General features: G+C 35.7%; 3 protein-coding genes across 3 annotated transcripts; 2 read left to right on the plus strand and 1 right to left on the minus strand.

Moving 5' to 3' along the window:
- Nucleotides 1-6859: 6859 nt before the first annotated feature.
- LOC110689027 lies at nucleotides 6860-8740 on the minus strand. Its single transcript, XM_021865777.1, has 6 exons — nucleotides 8540-8740; nucleotides 8294-8374; nucleotides 7750-8025; nucleotides 7633-7650; nucleotides 7137-7369; nucleotides 6860-7079 (listed from the first exon to the last, which is right to left on the minus strand). The coding sequence occupies exons 1-6, from the start codon at nucleotides 8738-8740 to the stop codon at nucleotides 6860-6862; spliced, it is 1029 nt and encodes a 342-aa protein (XP_021721469.1).
- Nucleotides 8741-18324: 9584 nt separating this feature from the next.
- On the plus strand, nucleotides 18325-20765 carry LOC110689028. Its single transcript, XM_021865778.1, has 3 exons — nucleotides 18325-19525; nucleotides 19625-20005; nucleotides 20182-20765. Exons 1-3 carry the CDS (start codon nucleotides 18325-18327, stop codon nucleotides 20763-20765), a joined length of 2166 nt encoding a protein of 721 aa, XP_021721470.1.
- A 3473-nt stretch (nucleotides 20766-24238) lies between these two features.
- LOC110689029 (DNA damage-inducible protein 1-like) lies at nucleotides 24239-24985 on the plus strand. Its single transcript, XM_021865779.1, has one exon. The coding sequence runs from the start codon at nucleotides 24239-24241 to the stop codon at nucleotides 24983-24985; it is 747 nt and encodes a 248-aa protein (XP_021721471.1).
- The last annotated feature ends 516 nt before the right edge of the window (nucleotides 24986-25501 follow it).

Consider the following 25501-nt stretch of genomic DNA (forward strand, 5'->3'; position numbering starts at 1 on the left):
AACAAATAATGCACAATTAGGCAAGTAGGCACAATATGATGCAATGAGTTCGCAACCTAACCATGGCGCTAGTTCTCTAAAGTTCGGGATATGGTTTAGTCAAATAGGGTCCATGGTTAATTGTTCAGATGCACCGCGTAGAAGCCTAACCGTGAAGGGTTAACGCATGTGGATAGAACACCGCGAGTTTTTTAGAAAAAACTCACTTCCATGGTTTGGTGAATTCAACATCTCAGATGTACCCTTTGTTGCCAGGAGCGTTCAATCGGGTAGATAGAGCATGAATTCCCAGAGGGTTATGTCCATATGTAGAACACATATGGGTTTCAGAAAAATGAGAAAAAATTCAATCAGGAAGTAGGATCGAGCAAACAATACGAAAAACTGGTCGAAATTAGAACGCATATTTCTGGCTCGGTATTGGGGGAATTTGGCGCCAGCAAACAGAGACTGGCGCCAACTTTTAACTGTAGCGCCTGGAGCCAATACTGGCGTCTGGCGCTACGGATAAAAGTATGGCGCCAAGCTCTGGCCCCTGACGCTACTTCCCACATGCCTCAACAGCTTTCTGTGCTCGATAAAATCATCCAGTTTCGCGCGGTATTATTTTAGTCCTAGTTGTGAAAGACATTTCTCAAATTTCCTACGTGTAAAATCCTATGTTTTTGACTCATTACGGATGGTCTTTCCAATGAGAACCTTTTTATGCATATGACAATAATGTTAATCAAAATTACGCACATGAAATACTTAGAACTTTTCGAGTCTCATCCACTCATTCTAAATCATTGCCGAAACAAATTCAGGAATTAAAGTAGAAATCCTCCCCAGTGGAGTTGCCAAAAAACTGTAGGGAATAGTTTCAAGCCTTTAAAAATCCCACTAGCTTGAACCCCACTGTGATCATACACTAAAGTACGGTGGCGTCCAAAAGGGAAGAAGATAGAGCAAAAGAGTCGCCAACAAGTTTTTAAGGAACTTGTAAACCGTTCACGAGGTGAAGGTTACACCCCTTAACGATCCAAGAGATCGTCAACTCCATAAGGTCATGGACCAAATAAGGGTTCGGGGATGAAGGTACAAATCCAACTTAAAAGAGATTGAACCTGCCCTAATAATAGGCCTCTACTTTATTCTGATCGTATTCATGTGCGCTTTCTGACTAACATACAATCAATAGGATTAACCCTAAACCTGTTTATCTATGTTGGTTGAATTTAATGCACAAATAAACTATTATTGGCGATCACTTGAAATTATAATCACAATTAACCTAACAAGATTATTAATATCTTATTAAGCGTGATTGCAAATACCAATTCCCTTTAACCTGCAATAGAAGGTGATCAAGCAATAACAATATATAATAATATGCATCAAGCTACATAATAAATAATCATCATCAATCATAATCATAAATGTTAGAAAGAACATAGGAAGCATCATATTTTTAAATCATGCTTAATATTAAAAATACCCTAGACATGATACTAGGAATATCATAATAACAATATAAACATGATGTCTACATCATAAAATCAATTAAGTACTTACTTGGATGCCTCGTACCTCTTTCTAATTACAAAATACACACGTTAGTAACTTCAAGGAAAATAATAAACAAAGAAATAAAATTAAATAATTGAAATAGAGATTTGGGACCAAACCCTCAGAAATTAAAACCTTTCACGTCTAGGGTGAAGGCAACTTCGAATATGGCTAGGTGTTTCTAGATCTTGTGAATGCGGAATTTTGTATTAAAGAATAAAGTTTAGAAAGAATGAATAAAACATTAATGATTCATAAACTAATTTGTTGACGATTGAAGATTGTAGATGATGAATGAAAACGGATTTTATTAAAAATTAAGAATAAAAAAAGTGGTGAATAATAGATGATAATCCGTCCCTCAAAACGGAGTTTTTGATACGATATTTATAGAGAAAATCAGCCAAAAAAGATAATTTATCAAAACAGAGTCTGAAGATCGCAAAAACAACTTGGCGCCAGCCCTGGCTCATTGACGCCAGGACCAGTGGCTAGCGCCAGGCGCCAATGGATGGCGTCTGGCGCCAATCCTGGTTCCAGGCGCCAAGGCCTGGGGTTGGACGCCAAACCGACTTTTAACACGTTTTCGAAAATCTGATAATTTTACCGTACTAGAAGATAAAATAATATAATTTCAGTCGAAAATGCTATTTGATCTTATTAAAACTCTAAAGAATCCTAATTGAATTAAGAATGATAAGAACCTTCTAGAATGTTCTAGAAGACCAAAAACCATTCCTAATTACATTAGGAATGATAAATCATATTAGGCCCTCCCCTAGATCATTGGGCCGTACTTAAAACTCAAACCGGGCCCAGTTTAGTAAATTGGTCATAAATTACTCAATATTCATCGGAATTGGGCTTATAATATATCGTTGGAAAGGTCTTTGCAAGCCCCATCTAACTGTACCACTATTGGACCCATATCATGGACCAACCAAACTGGATTGGCTATTTTCTTAAAATAAAGTTTTCAAAAACAGAGAGAAGAGAAAAGAAAAGAAATAAAACTCTCCGCAACACTAGACCTTTCCACACTTTCGTTTCATTTTATTATGATTCGGCGTGAAAGGCACTCATCAATGGGTTTGGTTTTGGGGAGACACAAATGGGTGTCTACAATAACTGAAGCTGCTTCAGTGGTAACTTAGGTGGTGATTTTAACTTTCTTGGGTATTTGGGCTGGGTTTGAGTCTCCTCCCAGACATTTTTTTTTTCTTTCTTAACATGCATTTATATTCAAATAGATTTAAATAAAAATGACTTCCATAAAATATTTAATATTCCCAATTTACTAATTTCCACTTCTTTGACATTTATGTTCAATTAGATAAAGGTTATCTCTCATAAAAATTGGTTAAGAACAATTAATAGTATAGATAATATCTTATAAATTTGACTAATTTTATATGGTTGTAATACAAAGTATTTGGTGTACATATATAATTTATGAGATAATTTTTTTAGTGAAAATTTATGTGATAATAACTCAGTGCAAAATCTATAGATATTCAAAAATTTGATAGTAACTTTTTCGACACAATCACAATACATGCATTATGCAAAAACTTAACTTGTTATGTTATTACCAACTTAAAATCAAATTAGTCTGCGTTTCAAGTTAGTAGGTGTATAAATTTTTTTTCCCTATCATTAGTGCTACCCCTAATTTGGAATCATGGATCCGCCACTGTAAGATAGTATAGCTAATCAAATGCAACAACCGTAATTTGAGAGGTTCATTCATGCAAAATAATACAAAGTATTTAAAGAGTTACTTTTGTATACATCCGGGGTCATTTTTACAATTTTTTGGGTAATTTTTTATCAATAAATCATAAATAATTCGTAACTTTTATTTATGTCAAGGTAAATTTTGTTCATATAAGGGTAACTTTTGCTCATTTTAGAGTAACTTTAAAATGGATGTACGATTGTAGACACCCATTTATGTCTCTCCAAAACCAAACCCAGTGATGAGTACCATTCGCGTCAAATCTTAATCGAATGAAGCGAAAGTGTGGAAAGTATAGTGTTGCGGAAAGTTTTCTTTTCTTTTCTCTCTGTTTTTGAAAACTTGTTTTAAGAAAATAGCCAATCCAGTTTGGTTGGTCCATGATATGGGTCTATTAATAGTGTAGTTGGATGAGGCTTGACCAGAGCTTTCCAACGATATATTATAAGCCCAATTCCGATGAATATTGAGGAAGTTATGGCCAAATTACTAAACTGGGCCTGTTTTGAGCCTTATATGCGGCCCAATGATCTAGGGGGGGCCTTATACGGATTTATCATTCCTAATGCAATTAGGAATGGTTTTAGTCTTCTAGAATTTTCTAGAAGGTTCTTTTCATTCCTAATTCAATTAGCATTGATAAATTGACTTTTGACTTTTTAGAGTTTTAATTAAAATCAAATAGCATTTTTGAGGGAATTATATGATTTTATCCTCCAGTACGGCAAACTTATCTGATTTTCGAAAACGCGTTGAAAATAGGCATGGCGCCTGACCCCAGGCTTTGGCGCCTGGAACCAGGCCTGTCGCTAGCCATTGGCGTCTGGCGCTAGTGTTGGTGCCTGGCGCCAGTTAGCCAGGGTTGGCGCCGACTCTGTTTTTTGTGTGTCAGACTCTGTTTTGTTTATTTTATCTTTTTGGCTGATTTTCTCTATAAATATTGTATTAAAAACTCCGTTTTCATTCACCAATTTTCACCAACTCTCATCAAGATTTTCTTGATTATTCTCTCTCTCTCTCTCTCTCTCTTTTTCTAAACTAGCCTTTTCTCAAATACAAAATTCCGTATTCGCAAGATCTAGAAACACCTAGCCATATTCGAAGTTGCCTTTGCCCTTGACGTGAAAGGTTTAATTTATGAGGGTTTGGTCCCAAATCTCTCTTTCCATTATTTAATTTAATTGTTTTGATTATTATTTTCCTTGAATTTACTAACGTGTGTATTTTGTTATTAGAAAGAGGTACGAAACATCAAAGTAAGTGCTTTAATGGTTTTAATTGATATTATGATGTAGAAATCATGTTTATATTATTGTTGTGATATTCCTAGTATCATGTCTAGGGTAATTTTAATATTAAATATGATTGTTACGATGCTTCCTATGTTCTTCCTAATATTTATGATTGTTAGTATCATGTTAGGGTTAAAGATTTGATATTTATTGCTTAGTGACATGCTAGGGTTTGTTATTAATCTTGTTAGTATCATGCCTAGGATCTTGCTATTTTTATTATGCTTTAATATTAACATGAACATGATTATGATTATAACTGTTATAATTTATTATTATTATTATTTTAATGATGATTATTATTATGATTATTATTTTTATTATTGTTATTATTATGTTGCTTGATGCTTATTTATTATTTATTGCTTGATCACGCCTTTTATGCATGTTTAAAGGGAATTTTGTACTTGTAATTGCGCTTAATAAGATAATTAATAATCTTGTTTGGTTAACTTTGATGATAATTCAAGTGATCGCCAATAATAGTTTGTATGTGCATTAATATTCAACCAACATAGATTAAATAGGTTTAGGGTTAACCTAATGATTGCATGTTAATCAGAAAGCGCACATGAATACGATCAGAATAAAGTAGAGGCCTATTATTAGGGAAGGTTCAATCTATTTTAGATTGGATTTGTACCTTCATCCCCGAACCCTTATTTGGTTCTAGACCTTATGGAGTTGACGATCTCTTGGATCGTTAAGGGGTGTAACCTTCATCCTATGAACGGTTTACAAGTTCCTAAAAAAAACTCGTTGGCGACTCTTTTGCTCTATCTTCTTCCGTTTTGGACGCCACCGTACTTTAGTGTATGATCACAGTGGGGTTCAAGCTAGTGGAATTAAAGCTTGAAATATTCCCTACAACGATAAAAATATTGTACATCTGTTTTATTTAAAAATTTGTCTTACTTTAAAACATTTAAATAGATATAATTATTAAGAAAATATGGAACTATGGAAGGATATATATTGTCTTTCTCATAAAATAATACAGGAGTTTTTTTTTTTTAAAAAAAAAGAAAGTGAAATGATAAAAAAAGAATCGGGCATTAGTCCTCTAAACACAACCTCATTCCAGTAACCAAGCTGACAAACACAGCCTCCTCATTCTACTACATAAATGCAAGTTCAGGAAAATAAGAGATAAAAAATTAAAATGACAGGGAGGGGGTTTGATTCCGTGCTGATTGGTGTGGATAAGGCTCTAAAATCAACACTTCAACCACTGGACCATCTTCGTTCAACCACTGGACCATCTTGGTTCATATGCTACTGCACATAAATAAAATTATAAGCTATTTTTTTTTATAGTGGGGAGACAGTTGTCCCCCCCTTGTACCTTGCTAGCTCCGCCACTGGCTTTGACAGGCCATCTTCTGAAAATGATTTGCAGCCTTCCAACACCAGCTATTGCAAGAATCCAGACTATTAAAAGCCATATGTCTTCCAATTCTACCCTGCAACAGACGAATTAACTTCTTACTATACTCACACTCAAACAACAGGTGGTGAATTGTTTCTGAGCACTTACCACATAAAGGACAAGTGTCCTTAGAAGTATAACCCCAATCCTCTTAAGTTTCTCTCTGGTTCTGAGCCTTCCCCAAGCTGCTATCCAAGCTATAAACTTGCGCTTAGGGATATTATACCTATTCCAGATCCACTTACACCAAAGAACATCAGGTTGCTGCTCTTGAAGCCACCTATAAGCACTAGACACAGTGTACCCCTTTCTCATGTTGATTCCACACATTCCTTTTAAAGATATGCTTAATCTTCTTTTTCACCTTTCATATTTGCTTCCACTGCCAGCTAGCATGGGTCGGACACCCCATTCTCTTCCAGTTCTTCCCTTTAATATAGTGATGACTCACCCATTTCAGCCATAAACTATCATTCTTATTTGCAATGTCCCAAATATACTTTCCCATTGTTGTATTATTCCAACTAATACAATCATGAACGCCCAATCCTCCCTGCTGTTTAGATCTACAAACTATATCCCAAGCAATTAGAGGAGCTCTGCTATAAATAACTCTTCCATCCCAAATGAAGTTTCTATAATAGCTATGACAAAATTCACTAATACCACCCTAGCAGTGTAAGACATAGTTCTACTACCCCACACTCTGATTCTTGCCACAACTTTATTAATTAACACCTGACAGTCATCATTTAACAACTTTTTGGCATTAACATTAACCCTAAGATACCTAAAAGGTAATTAACCTTCTTGAAAACCCGAGTTTCTAATGATGGCTGTCTTAACATCCTCCTAAACATTACAGAAGTAAACATTGGATTTGCCACTATTAGCAGCAAGACCAGAAGCTGCAGCAAATGTAGCAAGCCCTCTCATTAACAGATTCACGACTTTTTCATCCCCTCTACTCATAATGATTAAATCATCAGCAAAAGCTAGATGATTTAACTGCACAGCTTTACATCTAGGATGATAGACAAACTCTCTATGCTTGCCAATATTTTGCATAATTCTAGTGAGATAATCCATACAAATAACAAACAACAGAGGAGAGAATGGATCCCCTTACCTTAATCCTTTTTTTCCTTGAAAGAAACCACTCATATCGTCATTTAAAACCAAAGAGAAGCTAGGAGTAGTGACACACTCCATGACTAATTTCACAAACTGCTCAGGAAACTTGAGAGCAACTACCATATCCTTTAGAAACTCCCAGTTCATTGAATCATATGCTTTCTTGATATCCACCTTAAACATGCATCCAGGTGGAGTATTCTTCCTCTTATATCTCCCAACAAGGTCCTGCACTATACAAATATTATGGCAAATCTTCCTTCTTTACACAAAACCAGACTGATTTTATGAGATTATGCTGGGTAGAACCCTTTTCAATCTATTACAAAGCAGCTTAGTAATGACTTTGTAAATCATATTACATCATGCAATGGGTCTAAAATCCATAACAGACTGTGGCTGCTTAATTTTAGGAATCAACACCAGATTTGTACAGTTGACTTCCTTAAGCATCTTCCCATTTTAAAAAAGAGCTTAACATCATTACATACCTCACTTCCAACTGTATTCTAGCACAACATATAAAAAGAGCTATTAAATCCATCAGGTATAGGAGCCTTAAGGCATGGAATGCTAAAAAGAGATTTCTTTATTTCTTCTTGAGAGACAGAACAGGATAAACTAGCAGCTAGCTCACCTGACACTACAAGACCTTGCTCAACAATTCTCTGATCAACCTTAATAAGGAAGTCTTGATCAGTACTCAAAAGCCATTTATAATACTCAATGAAAGCATTATTCACAACATTTCTATCCTCACACCAACTACGATTCATATCAGCAATAGCCAAAACCTTCTTCCTGTAAGCCTGGACTTTAATATTTCTATGAAATAAAGAAGTATTATCATCACCAGCTTTCAGCCATCTAATCTTAGCCTTTTGCTGTAAGAAATCAAAATAGTCTTTCTTTACCTTGGAGAAATTCCCCAAAATATCTTTTCGCTTTATTCTGAAGCTCAGTATTGCTATAATCTTCTTGAATTCTCTTTTTCATAGCTATCAAATCATTCTTAACCTTCGGATACCTAGCACCAATCTCAGAGTAATCACTCCTATTTATGCTCTTGAGGACGCTTTTAACTTTCTTCAATTTCTTCACCACTTGATACATCAGCTGATCATGTACCTCAATTCCTCAAGCATCACTAACAAGCTCACCAAACTGAGGATGACTACCCCACATATCAAAAAACTTGAAAGCTCTAGGACCACTTCTTCTGAATTCATCAAACTGAATTACAGCAGGATAATGATCATACCAAACCTCAGGACTATAATAAACCATAGAATTAGGAAACTCCATGATCCAATCAGAATTAACCAAAGCTCTATGAATTTTACTATAAACCCTATCTTCTCCATGCTGCTTATTTGTCTAAGTGTATCTAGAACCAACTTGGATCATATCTTTCATATCACAATAGTTCACACACTCAACAAAAGGAACAATCTCTGCACTATTAATCTGTCTTCTAATTCTATTATCAAGAAAGAGAGGATTAATAAAATCCCCTGTTATGATCCAGGGTCCTGAACAATTACCAGCAATACCCCTAAGTTGATCCCAAAGAAGAATCCTCTTAGCAACATCATTCATTGCATACACAAAAGAGCACTCAAAACTCTTTATTAGTGTCTTATTAAATACTTGTGTATGTATAATTTGAGGACCACTATACAAAATATCCACACCAAACAATTCATTTCTCAAAGCTACCAAAATTCTACCACCTTTGACTTTATTGAAGTTAGTAGTAACACACCAACCATCAAACAATTTGTGACAAATCCTAGGGAAATTCTCTAGCTTCACCTTAGTTTGTATTAAGCAGTAGAGACCTATACTATTCTAAGCCATGTAATTCTTAATCTCTCCTTTCTTACTGAGGCTATTGATAAGTTCATATTTTATATACTTTATTATATCATTTTTATGCTATTTTTTAGTATAATTTAAGTGTTTATATAGATTTTAATGTCTTATCATGAGATTTACTTTATTAAGTTTAATTGATTATTTTTAGTTAATTATACTTGTATTATGCTAATATGTTACTATTATGGAAAAAGAAATTAAGAAACCCATTTTTCATTTGGTCTGCAGGTTTATTGCAAGTTGGACTAGAAGAAAATCACAAAGAAAAGAAAAAGAACAAAGAAAGCCCACATTCTCCCAACTCACGTGCAACATATTAAGAAAAGTAATGGGTTTTAATGTTTTGCAACCCACTAAGGGCCTATTCTCATTGACTGAACTCAGCTGAACTGAACTGAACTAAAATGAACTGAGCTAAACTGAACTGAACTGAATTGAAATGAAATTAATATTTTATAAGAGAAGGAAATTAGGAGCTGAACTAAATTGAACTGAACTGAACTGAACTGAATTTCAACATATGAGAACAGGCCCTAACTCAATACTACAAAAAGAAAGTAGCAGCGGCAGCAAGAGGAAAAACCCACGAAAGAACCCTCACAACTACTACTGTATAAATCACACATTCGCAGAGAAGAAGAGAGGAGTCGGAGATGACGCAACAGAGGATGCACGAAAGGGGAGAGGAGACGAACAACAACACCTCGCAAGAACCGTGACTGGACCGAGCTTGGAGCAGCGTTCTTTCTTCCCTTAATATATGCAATTGACTGGTTTTTGCTTGATTTGATATGTTTAATATTGATTCTTCATTAAATAGTTGTGTTCTCTTAATTTCCATGTCTAGCTAATTTCGCTTGTTCTAGGTTAGGGATATAGTCTTTTACAATTTATCCATGAGTTGAATTATTTTGTTTGGTTTGATTTATATAATTGCAATTTGATAATCTTGTTTTAATTCGTACTTTTAATCTGGCCAGTTGATTGTATGTTTAAGGTATTGGATTATTAGCGGAAGTGAACTTTCAATACTAGTTCGTTGGATTATCAAACGTCAAATAGTATAATTTTAGGAATAGTTATACACTTGGGGTGGTCTTATTGAATTCTTGTTCTTAGTGAGTTTATTTCAATTGTTGTGATCACAGAAGTAGACATGAGATTGATTTAGATATACGTTTTCTATCTTGGGAGAGGAGATAACATACTTTTGGTAATTCGATCATTGTTATTTTATATATGTTTAACCCTACAATTAGTTTAATTTCATTATAGAGAGTAATTGGCGAAACCCCAAACCTAGAACTACTTCTCATTATTGTCTATTGTTTTATTAGTTTGCAACCTTAATCGTTTATAGTTTAGTACTACTTTTCCCATATTTTCGTCGTCTAAATAATATTTAGTTTCTTAATTTGGTAATTGAATATGTAATACCCGTATTTTTCATACGTATTTTCTAACTAATTAATTAAGAATTATTTTATAAAAAGGGTATTTTAGTAAATTTATTATTTGGAGCCAAAATAATATTTTAATTTTGGCGCCAAAAGAATTTTGAAAACTAATCATTATTTTGGATAAGATTTATTATTCATTTATCTTATCTTAAAAACCAGATTATTTACATATTTCGGATATTTTAATTAAAGAAAAATAATATTTTAATTAATTAATTATTATGTCCAAAATTACCTAATAACTAGCTAGGATTTTCGGATTTTCCATGTATGGAAAATCTGATTTTTCTTGGTTATTTATTGGTAAATAATTGGTAATTAATTAATTAATTATTCTATATTATTTATGAAATTATTTTATTCCTTAAAAACCAAGCAAAATATTCCTAAATATATCTAGAGGAATCCGAAAATTTGATCTATGGTAAGCTCAATATTTTCGGCCCTCTTGTATTATCTTGGGGGAAATTATTTTGGTAAACTATATTTTTAATTATCTCCCAAAATCTCTTATTTTCCTTAATTCTAATTCTCCGTTTTTTAATATCTAATCAACATATTTTCTTGCCATTCATTCTTTTTAATTATTCCCCAAGTAATTCTAATTTCCTTATTATTTTTCATGACATACATACCTTCCATATTCAATTATACACAATCACCTTAATATCAAAAATTTCCTTAATTCTTTTACTCACTTCTCCAAGTAATCCCATAAACCCTACTTGCCATAATTCTTCCCACATTCTCTTTTCATAATTCTTTCATGAGCTAGCCTATAAATACCCCTTCATACCTCTCACATTCTTCACACCAGTTCTCTTCTTTTCTTCTCAATTTTACACAAATCATCCCGTTTATCTTTGAAGCCGATTTTTGGGCACTTCTGATCGGTTTTGGGTTATTGACATTTCACAGAATATTGTTCTTCTCGAAAAGTACTTGAGGTTAGGCTCAAGAATCACCCTATTTGGAGTTATATCAAAGGAGTTATAGCCTCTGCAAGTTCTGCCTATTCTTTCCAACGCAAATCCAATTCTTCTATTTTCCTTGGTTTCTTATCTTTTCTTATTCTCTTCTCTTATTATTATTATTATTATTATTATTATTATTATTATTATTATTATTATTATTATTATTATTATTATTATTATTATTATTATTATTATTATTATGAGGGATTTATAAATAATTATTATGAGTAGTTTTAATTATATAAAATCATATTTTTAAGGAAAATTCTCTGTGGTAATCACGAACTTTTATTTTTTCTCAGTGGTAAAGTGTGAAATTTTTTTATCAATGATAATCACGAATTTATATTATTAAGCAAATGGTAAAATTAATAATAAAAAAATATTTTTAAATGATTAACCAAGGTTAATCTTGGTTAAGTAACAATAAATTTACATTAGTACCCTTTAAATTACTTAAAAACAACAAAAAAATCCAAACCACTCCCCAACCACACTGCCACCAGCCAACCGCCAGCCCCTTCCCCGTCCCGGAGATGGCGTCTCAGCCCCTTCCCCCGCCGGAGACATCCACCTCCGACCACCGCAGCCTTGTGCTGTTGCACACCGAAGAAACCCCCTTCCCCTTTTTCCCCTCTTTCTCCCCCCCCCTATTTCTTCTCCTCTACACTGCCCCTGTGCCCCAACTACCACCACAGCCACCCACTTGAACCACCGCCGTAGAGACCACCTGAACCACCTCCACTAACGAACAATACGCAAACAATAAAGCAATAGAACAGGAACCCAAATCCCAATTTCGGCCACACTAATAACGAGTAATGAGAAAACCTCCATTAACGTAATTATTGAATTTAAATTAATTATACAATTATTTAACATTATTCAATTTCGGCCATCACTTTTCACCAATTCGCAAACAATCAAGCTACCCCAATTCGGCAATTTCGATCCTTTTTGGATCAATGTCGTTGCCTGCTCGAGAATGGAAGGATAAGATTTGCAGAGATCAACAAATTACTTTAGTTGCTAAACTTTCGAATCATCCAATGTTATCTTTTCAAGCTTTAAGTTTAAGATCTGCATAAATTAATAAATCAAACAAAAATTTGGGTTTTGCAGAAAAATGAACAGGGAGGTTGAAGATGATTTCGTCCTAATATTCTCCTTGTTGATCAACTTTTCAGGTCGAAATCATCGTCGTGTTCAGCGGCGGTTTCCTTTGGTTAGCCTTAGGTGTGAGGGTTCCTCCGATGTTGCGTTTACTTCTGTTGATTATGGTCGGTCTTCTGTTGATTGATGTTGGAAGGAGGAAAGAGAAAGGAAGAAAATCAGGAGAAGGGAGATGTGGTTGTTTTTGGGGATGGTTGTGTCTTTTTGCAATCTTGTAGCTAAACCATGGTTAAAGAATTAATAAATATTTAACTTAAGTTACCATTTGCTTAATAATATTAATTCGTGATTACCATTGATAATTAAAAGTTTTAGACTTTACCACTGAGAAAAGATAAAAGTTTGTGGTTACCAAAGAGAATTTTCCTATTTTTAATGATGTTTTTGAGAAATTAATTTAAAAGGTTCATGTACATATAGTTGGGGGTTTTTAATTATTTGTTCACTTTATATTGATTAAGGTTATATTTATTTGTAGGGTGTGTTCGATCAAGGTTCTTAAGGTTCTTTTTGTGTGGTTTTTTTTTAGCAAGGATCAAGGTACGTTTAGGTGGCTAGATACCTTTGAAAGTGATTGGTTTGAATAACATGTTTTACATGATTTGATTGGTGATTAAATTAAATTGATTTGAATTATGATTTGAAATAAATTATGTTTGAAGGTATTGATTTTAATAAAAGTATTTTGAATGATTGATTTTTAAATCATGTTTTGAATGGTTTGGATTCCTTATCGTGTTTAAATAAAGGAAGTGATTTTAAAAGGTTTGTTGAATTAAATAAAGGTTTTTCAAGGGTGAAAAGTTATTAATATGAGATTTTATTCTCAAGTATTAATTTAAAATGTTTTGATTTTGAAATTATGAGGAATTATTAAAAAGGATTTTGAATTATATTTGAACTATTGGATATTAAAAGGATTTATTGAACCATTGAATTATTATTATTAATGCTTTATAAGCATGTTAGTAATCCTATTATGCAGATTTGGTTTATTGATAAGGCCTTGGACTTTGTATGACCGGTTCTTTCCTCAAGAATAGCCTTGTAATATAAGGAGACTAGCTTGGGGGGTGTGCACACTTGGGTGAGGAATTGGATTAAAAGGAATTGGTTTTATTAACTATTATTTTGAATATGAATCATTGGAATCGTTTTTGGAATAATGAGTTTTGAATTTATTGGATTAATTATTGGAATTTGTTCTAAAATCATGTTTGCAAATAAATTGAGTTTACATTACCTTGCACTTATCGTACTTAGCATATTTTGCCAATCCGTATATCCTATTTGTTTTGGCTCGCCCTGTTTACCATAATGGTAAGCAGTGTTGACTATTTTCAGGTGGAGTCATGAATGAGCATATGGGAGTCCCGAGATTTACTTCACCTAGATTAGGAAATGTTGGTCTTGTCTTTATTTTTGAGTATTCATAACAACGTTACTATTTTTATAAGTATTAATAAAAGAAAGTTGAGTTTCCGCTACAAGTTTTGTTGTTCAGTTAAGTATTTTGAGTAGCCTTGCGTAATTATGCGGCGGTAATACGCCCAAGAATAGACCTCCTTGTGGATACGATACCTTGCTCACCCTATATTTACTGTAATTGACCCGTACACTTGCGGTAGATTTAGACCTGACAAGCTATTTAAGCCTCTAATATTCCATACTAAAACTCTATCCATAATCTTGGGCAGGAGTCTATGCTTGAGCTTCAGTAGCAGTCCTAACATCACCAAATACCATCTGACCAGGCTGCTCCTCACTCCTCAAATAAGCAAAAGAGTTCCTTAGAGGAATAAGAACTGTCTCATTAGTAGCTTGTTTAATGGGGCTCAAAACCTTATCAGTTTCTGTTGGCAAATGAACATGATATTGAGATGTCAACACATTACCATCCTGTAGGCGTCGCTCGAAGTGCGCCTACATTAAAGCATGTGTGAATATGATTGGCACTCATAGAAAGTGGGAATTGACATAATACGATTAGGGACAAGGAAAGAAGGGAGCCGCCAACAAGTTTTTAAGGAGCTTGTAAACCGTTCACGGATCATAAAAGGCAACCACGATAAAGGGACAACGAAGGCAACAACGATTGACCCGTGAAGGTTACACCCCATTCATAATTGTAATACCCTGAATTTTTAGAAAATATTTTGGAAAGTTATTAAATTATATAATTTGGAGCCAAAATGAATTTTAAATTTTGACGCCAAATATAAGTATTTAATCATTTGAATAATTAATTATTTTCGGATTTCTAAATTAATAATATAGGCTTAATTATCTTTTAAAGGTCGGTTTATATTTTATACTAGCAATTTCAAGAGTTTTTAAAGATAATATCTAATATGATTTACAACTAACTTAGTTTTAATATTATCTAAAATATTTATATTTTTGTTAATTACTTATTTAAGTATGATTTTCATTTATTAAAAAAAAATGAAATGTGAATTGAAGCTGATGATTTTAAGAATGGATTTTATCATTTTAGTTTGTTAATAAGTATATTTTAACTTAACTTCTAATCTTCTTCTTCATTATCTCATTTTGTTCTTATCTTCCTTCTCCCAACCATATGTATATCCATTTTAACTTTCTTATCTTTTAACCCAACTATTAATCTAGAATTAATTTGATTCAAGTACCTTAACAACCCCAAAAACTTATCACATTTTATAGTAATCATATCACACCTTAAGCTCTATCCTTTCTACACCCTCAACACTATAAGTAGACCCTTAATTCTTCCCACTTATTCACACAAAAAATCAAAAATTCTCTTCTCTACTCTCTATCTCATCACACCCTCTGCTTCCTCTATCTAGCTTAAATAAACTCCACAACCCGCAACCAAGTTGCTGCCACCAAACAACTACCTCATCATTGCCACCGCCACTGCCGCCAACCACCACCTCACTGCCACTCGTTGCTGCCGTGACTTGTTTCCAGCAAGTGCGTACATTAATCTGTACTCCATCCTTTGCCGCATAACAACAACAAACAAAAAAAAAATTGAACTTTGCCTCTTATTACCATTACCAATATTTCTAAAATACTACTTTTGATTTTGATACTAACGTCACAAGTTTTCTAATATACTAATGTCACTTGTTTTAGTATTAGCTACCATAAGTTATAAAAGTTTCGATTAATAAGGATAATATTTCGGTAGTTCATGCACAATAGAATGGTGTTTATGGTTTTGTGTTATTTTGTTAACCTTATATTAATTAAGGTTATTTTATTTGTGTAGGAGGAATCCCTCGATCGTGGTCAAGTTTAGTAGTCGTACCTTATTATTATCGTGATCAAGGTACGTATAGGTGGCTAGGTCCTTGATACAATGCGTGTTTTGTACAATTTTTGTTTTAATGATTGTTTGAATAAATGTTGTGTATAAATATTTAAGTTAACAATTTTCATGACAAGTTAAAGTATATAATTTTATGATTTGAAGGTTTGATCTCTAAAAGTGTTGATCGATTTAGTAAAAGTTTTTTGATTTATAAATCACTTGATTTAATTCATTTGCAGATCATTATGAGCCTGAGTATTTGATATTTTAATTGTCCCACTACCCGGAACTGGTTAAGTAAGACCATGAACTTTGTATGATCTGGTCTTTCCTCGAGTATAGTATAACTTCCTTTGGGAGTGTGCACACTTAGGTGAGGAAAATTGGTTTGGAGTTATATTCTTTAAATTGGAAAGTTTTTAATGATGATCATTACTACCCTTGGAAGGTTTAATTTTAGAAAGTCTAATTTTGAATGTGACTTGTGACAAGTCAAATGGTTATTTCGAAAGCATGTTTGACTATTAAAAGTATTTACATGTCTTGCACTTATATGTACTTAGCGTTTTTGCTAATCTATTTTTCTTTTTGTTTTGGTTCGCCCTGTTTACCATTTTGGTAAGCAGTCTTGATTTCAAGTGTGGAGTTGTTCGTGCGCATACTAAAGTCGGGACTGGGATCACATAGTTAGGAGCTAATTTTATCTATATGTGGAGTTTTTATTAGATTATTTTGAAACAGTTATTATGGTTACTCATATTATTATTAATAAAAGTTAGTTATTTTTCTACTGCAATTTGAGTAATTAAGTAAGCCTTACGTTTTCACGTGTCGGTAATACGCCCAAGTCTACTTCTACAGTATTTGTACACGTATAAATATAGTAATTACGTAGAGAGAGATTTGGGGGTGTTACAAAGGGGTATTAGATTTCCAGGTCTAAGAAAGATTAAAATTGAGAAATAAAACTTATGGGTAGACTTAAGATGGGCATATAGGATAGATAGAGTTTCGCATTCTTCAAAGTAAAATTATTTTCTATAAAAACTATTTTCTTATTTGGAAAGATGATTGAGAAAAGGATGCTCGGGTTCTCTTCGGAGGCCTATAATGGGTACGACTCTCTATCTAGGAAAGGCTCGCCTCGATGTTGTAGGTAACTTTCCTGGGAGACGCGGGCTCGACCGTCCAATATCAAGAATCGAGTACATTATTATTTTCGAAAACAAAATGGATTGAAACTATTTGATTTTGTAAACACCTAATGTGCATTAGTCTAAGTATAATTAGGGTCGTCTAGTTATTTGTGTGGTTATGGAATTTTGGTTCCATTGGTATTCATTTTGGATTTATCCTTTAGGAAATTTGAATTGCTTACTTAAATAGTTTGTGTTATCACAGATGATTAAAACTGTTAGAAGACATTTCTTTGATAAAAAAACTAGTAAAATCGGATGCTATATCTGTGCGTGACTTTACAACAGACATTTTTTGACATGCTACTGATATAAAAAGATACAGGAATATGAAATTTATGATCGAGGAACCATGGATCATCCTACTGGACCTAGTTCACTAACCCAACACACCTAAATATAATACATTAATCCGAAAGTATGGAAATTTAATTAAACCTAATGGGTTGTGGAATATTGAAGCCTATATGCATGAAGAAAAATGTCTAGGAACCTTAACCAATTTTAAAGCAGACCTACATTTCGCCGAAGTTGACTGGAGCCGAATACCAAGACCAATAGTTGCTGAAATTCCTCTTCGGTTTACACCACAAGAAGTCCAAAAGTTAAATAATCTAAACTATGATATGCCACCCTTACCACCTCCACGTTTGTATCTTGACTATACATCATCCAATGACTTAGAAATCCCTCACCCAAATGAATTTGAATCCCCACCTCATTCTCCTGAACCCCTTGTCCCAAGAGGTCGAGTATCTGGTCCAAAACACAGTACAAACTGTAACCCTAGCCCATATGTTAGCTCAAACCGCAACTCTAGCTATGGCTCGTGCCGTAGCCCAACTTATAGTGAATTTTATCTTACCTTCTTGCTTGAATGTAACCAAATTCCAACCCACATGGCTAAACCTGTAGAACCTGATTCCCCTCAGCAAACACCGGTGATGTGGCCAGAAAGATGATCTAGCAAGCTAAGACCAAGAGTAGAACTTCAAAATAATAATTGATTGATTTCTTCCATTAATAGCAAGTTGTTTTGTTTTGTAAGCCAACTAGTGGCCCTTATGAATTTGTAGTGACAAGATGCATTAATTATTTTAGTAAGCCTATATGGCTAAATATGGAGTTTCAATCTTTAATAAGAGTTTTATGAAATTTTCTTATATAATAAATGTGTATGTGTTATTTTAAGTTATTCAGGATGTCTCTAAGAGCCAGAAATAGTAGACGCACTGGTTCCAAAATGAGCTCTACTCTTAGGAAGCTAACGACCATTGTTAAAAGCATGAGCCAGCTGGTGAGTCAGGGGAATCGTAGCAACGACTTAAATCAATTTAGGGAAGTTTTTAAGAGGGTAGCAGCTGCAAAACCACCCACTTACCTTGGGAAGGAGGATCCTGCTAGTTTGGAGAATTGGATAAGGGAGTTTGACAAGTTGTTTGATGCCATTAACTTTCCTGAAGAATTGAAGGTTAATAATGTTGTTTATTACTTGAGGGAAGAAGCTGACCTATGGTGGAGTCAAAACCGGACTAGGATTTTAGAAACCCCTAACTTTGGGTGGAAAGAATTGAAGAAGGCTATAAGAGACAAGTTTTATCCGGCCTACCTGAAGAAGCAGAAATGCATGGAGTTTACCAATCTGAGGAAGGGAAATATGACCATTAATGAATATTATAATAAATTTATTGAGTTGATGAAGCTTGCACCTGAGGTACTACCCACAGAGGAATTGAAAGCCCAAAGGTTCGAGCAAGGTTTAACCCTAAGTCTTCAGGGGAAGTTGGGGGGGGGGGGGGTAACCTTCAAAACACTAGATGAAGTCTATGGGAGAGCTGCCCACCTATATGGGATCCGAGGGAGAGAGTTACAGAACTCAGCTGGAGGGAAAATGAAGAGTGATGGGGGTTCACATGAAGTTGATAAGAGGCCTAGGATTGGGGAGAGTTCTGGGGGAAATGGGCAATTCAATAGGAGGGACAATAGGGGAAACCTTGGGAAGGGAGCTAATGGACAGGGAAATAACAACCATGGGAATGGAAATAACACCAAGCCTAAGAGAAGTTATTTTTATAAGAGATGTGAGAAAAATCACCCTGGGAAGGACTGTGAGGGAAACCCTGTGACTTGTCGTTACTGTCAGAAACTGGGGCATTGGGAGTATGAATGTTACACCAAGGAGAAGGATGTTAAGATGGGGAAAGTCCTGGAGACCAATAACCCACATAAACCACCCCAGACCAATGGATCAGCTCAGAGGAATGGAACCAGTAGCGGTGCAGGAGGGGCCCCTAAGGGTCGTGTGTTCATGATGAATCGTCGTGAGGCTGAGGCTTCTAATGATGTGGTTTTTGTTACTTTCCTTGTTTGTTCTTTGAATGCTAGAGTCATGTCTGATTCGGGTGCGTCTCATTCTTTTGTTTCAAAATCTCTAGTCTAGAGATTAAAGTTAGAGAGTCCATTGTTAGTGTCTCTAGATGTTTCTATTCCAACTGGGAAAGTGAGGAATTGCTCTAAGTCACATAAAGGGGTACCTATCACCATAGCTGGAGTAGAATTTCCTTCTGAATTGATTGAGTTTGATATGAAAGACTTAGATGTGATTTTAGGAATGGACTGGCTGGGAAAGTATAAGGCTCACATAGATTGTGCTGCTCAGAAAGTAAAATTGTTGGGTCCGGGTAATGTGATAGTGACTTATAGGAAGGAAGGGAAGAGTTCAGGGATCAAAATCATTTCTGCCTTGCAATTTCAAAATTGTGTCAGGAAGGGTTATCCTATATACATGTGTAGTGTTGAGGAAGTGGGAAGGGAGGATGAGAAGAAAGAGAGTATTCCAGTAGTTGAGGAATTTCCAGATGTGTTTCCTGATGAGATACCAGGTATGCCACCAGTATGGGATGTTGAGTTTACATAGAATTTCTACTAGGGACTGGACCTATCTCGAAGGCTCCATATAGGATGGCTACAGCTGAGATGAAGGAATTGAAATCACAGTTAGATGAATTGTTGGATAAGGGATATATTTGACCTAGTTCTTCTCCATGGGGTGCTCCAGTGTTGTTTGTGAAAAAGAAGGATGGAATTTTGAGGTTGTGCATAGACTATCGTGAGTTGAATAATGTGACAGTCAAGAATAAGTATCCTTTGCCTAGAATTGATGGTTTTTTTGATCAGTTGAAAGGGGCTGGAATATTTTCCAAGATAGATTTGAGGTCAGGGTACCATTATTTGAGAATTGCAGAGAAAGACATTGCCAAGAGTGCTTTCAGGACGCGTTATGGTCATTATGAGTTCATAGTTATGCCATTTGGGTTAACTAATGCACCTGCAGTTTTCATGGATTTGACGAATCGAATCTTTAGGCCATATTTGGATAAGTTTGTGGTGGTTTTCATTGATGATATTTTGATCTACTCCAAGAATAGGGAGGAGCATGAAAATCATTTGAGGAAAGTATTGTCGATCTTGAGGGAGCACCAGTTGTATGCTAAGCTGTCGAAGTGTGAGTTTTGGTTAGAAAAGGTAGCCTTTTTGGGTCATGTGATTTCTAGAGAAGGAATTTCAGTAGATCCCTCAAAGATCAATGCAGTGAGTGAATGGACAACTGATTACTTGTTATTTGATACGATTTTAGAGTGATTTCGAACCTTGTTTACTTGGTATATTGGCATTTTGGTTCACTTTTACTCTATTTTTGTTCAACTTTTGTGTATCCCTTGCTTCACGGGTTGTTAGTGTTTTTTTTTCGGGTTTTTAGGTTCAAAGAAGACCATTTGAGGCATTTGGATGATAAACCGTGGTTAGAAGCCGAAACAATGGAGCAAAACCGAAGAAAAGTGAAGATAGAGGCCTTAGAGAGTCTGCACGGATGTGCAATGTATGGCACGTCCGTGCAGAAGTGTTCCAGCATGACCAGAAGCTGCTGCCTACTGCTTTCAAGGCCTGCACGTCCGTGCAGAACTCAGCACGTCCGTGCAGGATATTCAACACGTCCGTGCCTGATCCTGCACGTCCGTGCAGGTTGCTCAGCCAAAACTGATCCTTCTACCTCCCAGGTGCACGCCCGTGCCAATATCAGCACGTCCGTGCGGGATGCCCTAACTTAAAACAGTACCTTTTTCCTCCCAGGTGCACGCCCGTGCCAATCTCAGCACGTCCGTGCAGGTATAGCTGCACGTCCGTGCCAACCTCAGCACGTCTGTGCTGACCTGTAGCCGTGCCCGACTCTTGTTTTCTCCGTCCTTTTTATTTGGGGGTCTTTATAAATAACCTTGGGAGCTCATTTGTACGGAATACAAGTTTTTAGTGCTTCCTCTTAGTTTGCAATTGTAGAAACACAAATATTCTCAAATCATTAGTTAGATTATAATTATTAGCTTGGAAATTTCATTCTCAATCATTGTAGAAGACAAGTTCTACCATTGATATTCAAGTTGAAGCTTCTAGTAACATTTTCTCACTCTTCTCTTCCATTTTAATTTCTTTGATTGTTAATTATCTTGCTTAATTCATGATGCTTAGATTGTTATTTGGCTTAATCTTTAGTTAATTCTTGTTCATGAGTTACTTGAAATCCTTAATTGCTTTAATCTCCATGGATTGTGAGTAGTCTAATTTTCTAGGGTTTGGGTAAAACCCTCAATGTAGTCACTAATTACTTGATGCATGTGTTAATTTGGTAATTGTTGGGTATTAATTAGTTGAGCTTAAGTGGTTTAATTGCTTAGTTCTTGTATATGGCCATTGCTAGAACTATTATCTAAGCTTTCTCAACGAAGGATCGAGAGATGAACTTGAGTTAGCTCCCTTATGCTTAATTGACTTGAAATACCATTAGAATAGGAATTTCCAGTCAAGGGAATGTTTTTGTCATCGTGATTATGCTTTAATACTTGTTTTATGCTTTGTAACCACGAGAGTAGGTTGTATTCATAATTCGAGTAATCCCTCTAGCTTGAGAGAGTAGTTGGGTGCTTTAGATGACTTCCCCTATATTATCCCCTTTAATTACCATTGTTTGCTACTTGCTAAATGTGATTTTTGACGAAATTGAGTGGTATATCCCAAGCCCTAGAACTCTCTAAATATTGTTAATCTCCCCCTAGCTTTAGTTGACTTGAACTAGCACTTGTTACATAAAACCAAACCAATTTCGACTTCATTTAGCTTATTTATGCGGTAGTATTTCGGTGGTTGATTCAACGCCTCTCTTGGGTTCGACCCTTTCTTACCCTTGCTATTAGCTAGTGAGACCAAGATAGGACTTTATCTTTGGTAGGCTCGACGACGGCCTATCAAATTTTGTCACCGTTGCCGGGGAGGCAAAGTCACATTGAATGTATTATTGTTGAATGAGTCTAAGTGTGTATATTTGTATCATAATTTTTCTTATTTATTTTTGTATATTTGTGTTTTCAACTTGTGATAGTCATTGCTACGTTTTTCTTAGCTTTGTTTGACCTTGCATGACACGGAAGAGTAAGCAATCACCGCTTATTCCCTTTGATCCAGAGTTAAATAGGACTTTGAGAAACGTGAGGAGGCTTTTGCAAGGCACACCCGAGTTTTATATTGTATATTCGGATTCCAATCTGGAGGAAATCTTTGCAACCAACGAAGAAGATAACATGGGTGATAACAATCCTCCTCCACCATTGTTATGGGATTATGACCACCCCAATGCCTTCACACTTCGGAGTGGCATACGTCTCCCTACTACGAATGCAAATAATTTTGAGCTTTCACCTCAACTCATCCGTATGATACAAAGTGATCAATTTGGTGGGAGTTCTCATGAGTGTCCTTTTGCTCATTTGGACAACTTTCTCGAATTGTGCACAACCATTAAGAAAAATAACATTACGGAAGAGTTCATCTGTATGCACATGTTTCAATTCTCCCTCCGTGACAAAGCAAAGCATTGGTTGAGATCGGTAGAATAGGGGTCATTGACCACATGGGATGAAGTTACTAGAGCTTTCCTTGGAAAGTATTGTCCACCCGAAAAGACCGCCGAACTAAGAAGGAAAATCACTAATTTCAACCAAGAGATTGATGAAACCTTAAGTGAAGCTTGGGAGCGTTTCAAGGACTACACTAGAAAATGCCCACACCATGGTTTCACATCATGGATCATTGTTCAAAGCTTTTATGATGGTCTTACTCCTACTTCAAGGGTCAACCTTGATAACGGGGCCAGTGGTAGCCTTAAAAAGCTATCGATGGATGATGCATACAAGATGATTGAAGAAGTGGCAAAGCACTATGCGTACGGAGGTGATAGACGGAAACCTCAAGCAAAGAAGGGCAGAATCCACGACCTTAGTGCAATAGACCTTATTGCATCAAAGTTTGACATGCTAGCTCACAAGCTAGATCAAGCCACCCTTACATCTCCAAGCTCTTCTTCACAACAAGTCATGTCTTGTGAAACTTGTGGAGGAAATGATCAATTGTCCTCCTATTGCAACTCAACTAACCAAGAACAAGCTGCGGCTATTGGGAAAAGAAACGATCAATACTCTCAACCCTACAATCAAGGTTGGAAACCCCAACAAAACACGGGTTGGAAACAACAAAATCAAGGCCCCCCTCAAAATCAATACAACCAATCTCATCCACAAAACCAACAAGCTCCTTACCGTCACCCTAACCAAAGGGACCAAAACCAACAAAGGCAACAATATAACCAACCCGCTCCTCCACCTCCTCAAAAATCTAGCCTTGAAGCCGCACTTGAAACCTTCATTACACAACAAGGAAGAAGCAATTCGGATATGCAAGCGAACATCCAACAACTTCAAGCACACAATAAGATAATTGAGAATCAATTGGCTCAAATTGCGCAACAAGTTGGAAGTTCATCCTCCAATCCTAGTGGTCACTTCCCAAGCTCAACGGTTGTGAACCCAAAAGAGCAAGCTAAGGCCATTACTTTGAGATCGGGGAGAGGTTATGAAGGGCCGGTTATGAGTGAAGAGGAGCCACAAAAGAGAGATGAGGGAGTTGTGCTGAGAAATGAGGATGAGTTTGAAAATGAGATAGTTGATGTAGAGAGAAAGGAGCCACAAAGTTAGAATGAGGGAGATGAGGAAAAGGTAGAAAAGCCCCCCATGAAAGTATACAAGCCTCCCATTCCATTCCCTCATAGGATTGTTGAAAAGAAATTGAATGAAAAGTTTTCAAACATTTTTGAAGTCATGAGAGGACTTCAAGTGAATATCCCCTTTCTTCATGCTATGTCACAAATTCCTACATATGAAATTTTTTTGAAGGATCTTTTATCCAACAAGAGTAGGCTTGAAGAGAATGCAACCATCTCCCTTCCTAAGGAGGTGAGTGCAATCATTCAAAACAAGCTCCCTCAAAAGCTTGGTGACCCCGGTAGCTATGCAATGCCGGTGAAGATTGGAGACTTAGAGGCTATGGATGCTTTATGTGATTTTGGGGCATGTGTGAGTTTGATGCCCTATTCTATTGCTAAGAGTTTGAAAGTGGGAGACTTGAAGCCAACAAGGATGTCCTTACAATTGGCCGACCGCACGGTTAGGATACCTTTGGGAATTCTTGAAGATGTACCGGTTCAAGTTGGAAGAGTATTTGTGCCATGTGATTTTGTGGTAATGGAAATGGAAGAAGATACTACGGTGCCCCTAATCTTGGGAAGACCGTTTTTGAACACCGCGAGTGTTGTGATTGATATGAAGCAAGGAAGATTGACCTTGAATGTGGGAGATGAGAAAATATCATTTTCATTTCCAAAAACATTGAAAAAGCCATTGTATGATGAAGTTCATAGAGTTGATACATTGGAAAGGGACTTAAAGGGACTTAGAGAAGTTCTAAGAAAATTTGTTTGAAGGAGATCCTTTACAAGCTATCCTAACGGGAGGCTTAGTTGAGGAAGTTGAAGAAACGAGGGGGTATGATCTTTTGCTCAACAAACCTTTAGTCCACAACGAAAATAAAGTGGAAGTGCTTAATGTGGAGGTAAAAGAGGAGAGGACTACGCCTCCTCACAAGGTTGAACTTAAACCCCTTCCTCCTTTACTTAAATATGCTTTTCTTGATGATAGTGAGAGTTATCCCGTTATTGTCAATGCTAAACTCGATGATACTTCTCTTGGGAAACTCTTAGCTGTTTTAAGGGAGTATAGAGGTATCATTGGGTACCAAATTGATGACATTAAGGGGATAAGTCCTACTATATGCATGCATAAGATTTTACTTGATGATTATCATGCTTCCTCGATTGAGCACCAAAGAAGGCTCAATCTAAATATGAAGGAAGTTGTGAAAAAAGAAGTTTTAAAACTTCTTGAAGCGGGCATAATCTACCCTATCTCCGATAGTAAGTGGGTTAGCCCGGTTCAAGT

This window comes from Chenopodium quinoa, unplaced genomic scaffold (assembly GCF_001683475.1).
Source record: "Chenopodium quinoa cultivar QQ74 unplaced genomic scaffold, ASM168347v1, whole genome shotgun sequence".
Taxonomy (NCBI): Eukaryota; Viridiplantae; Streptophyta; class Magnoliopsida; order Caryophyllales; family Amaranthaceae; genus Chenopodium; species Chenopodium quinoa.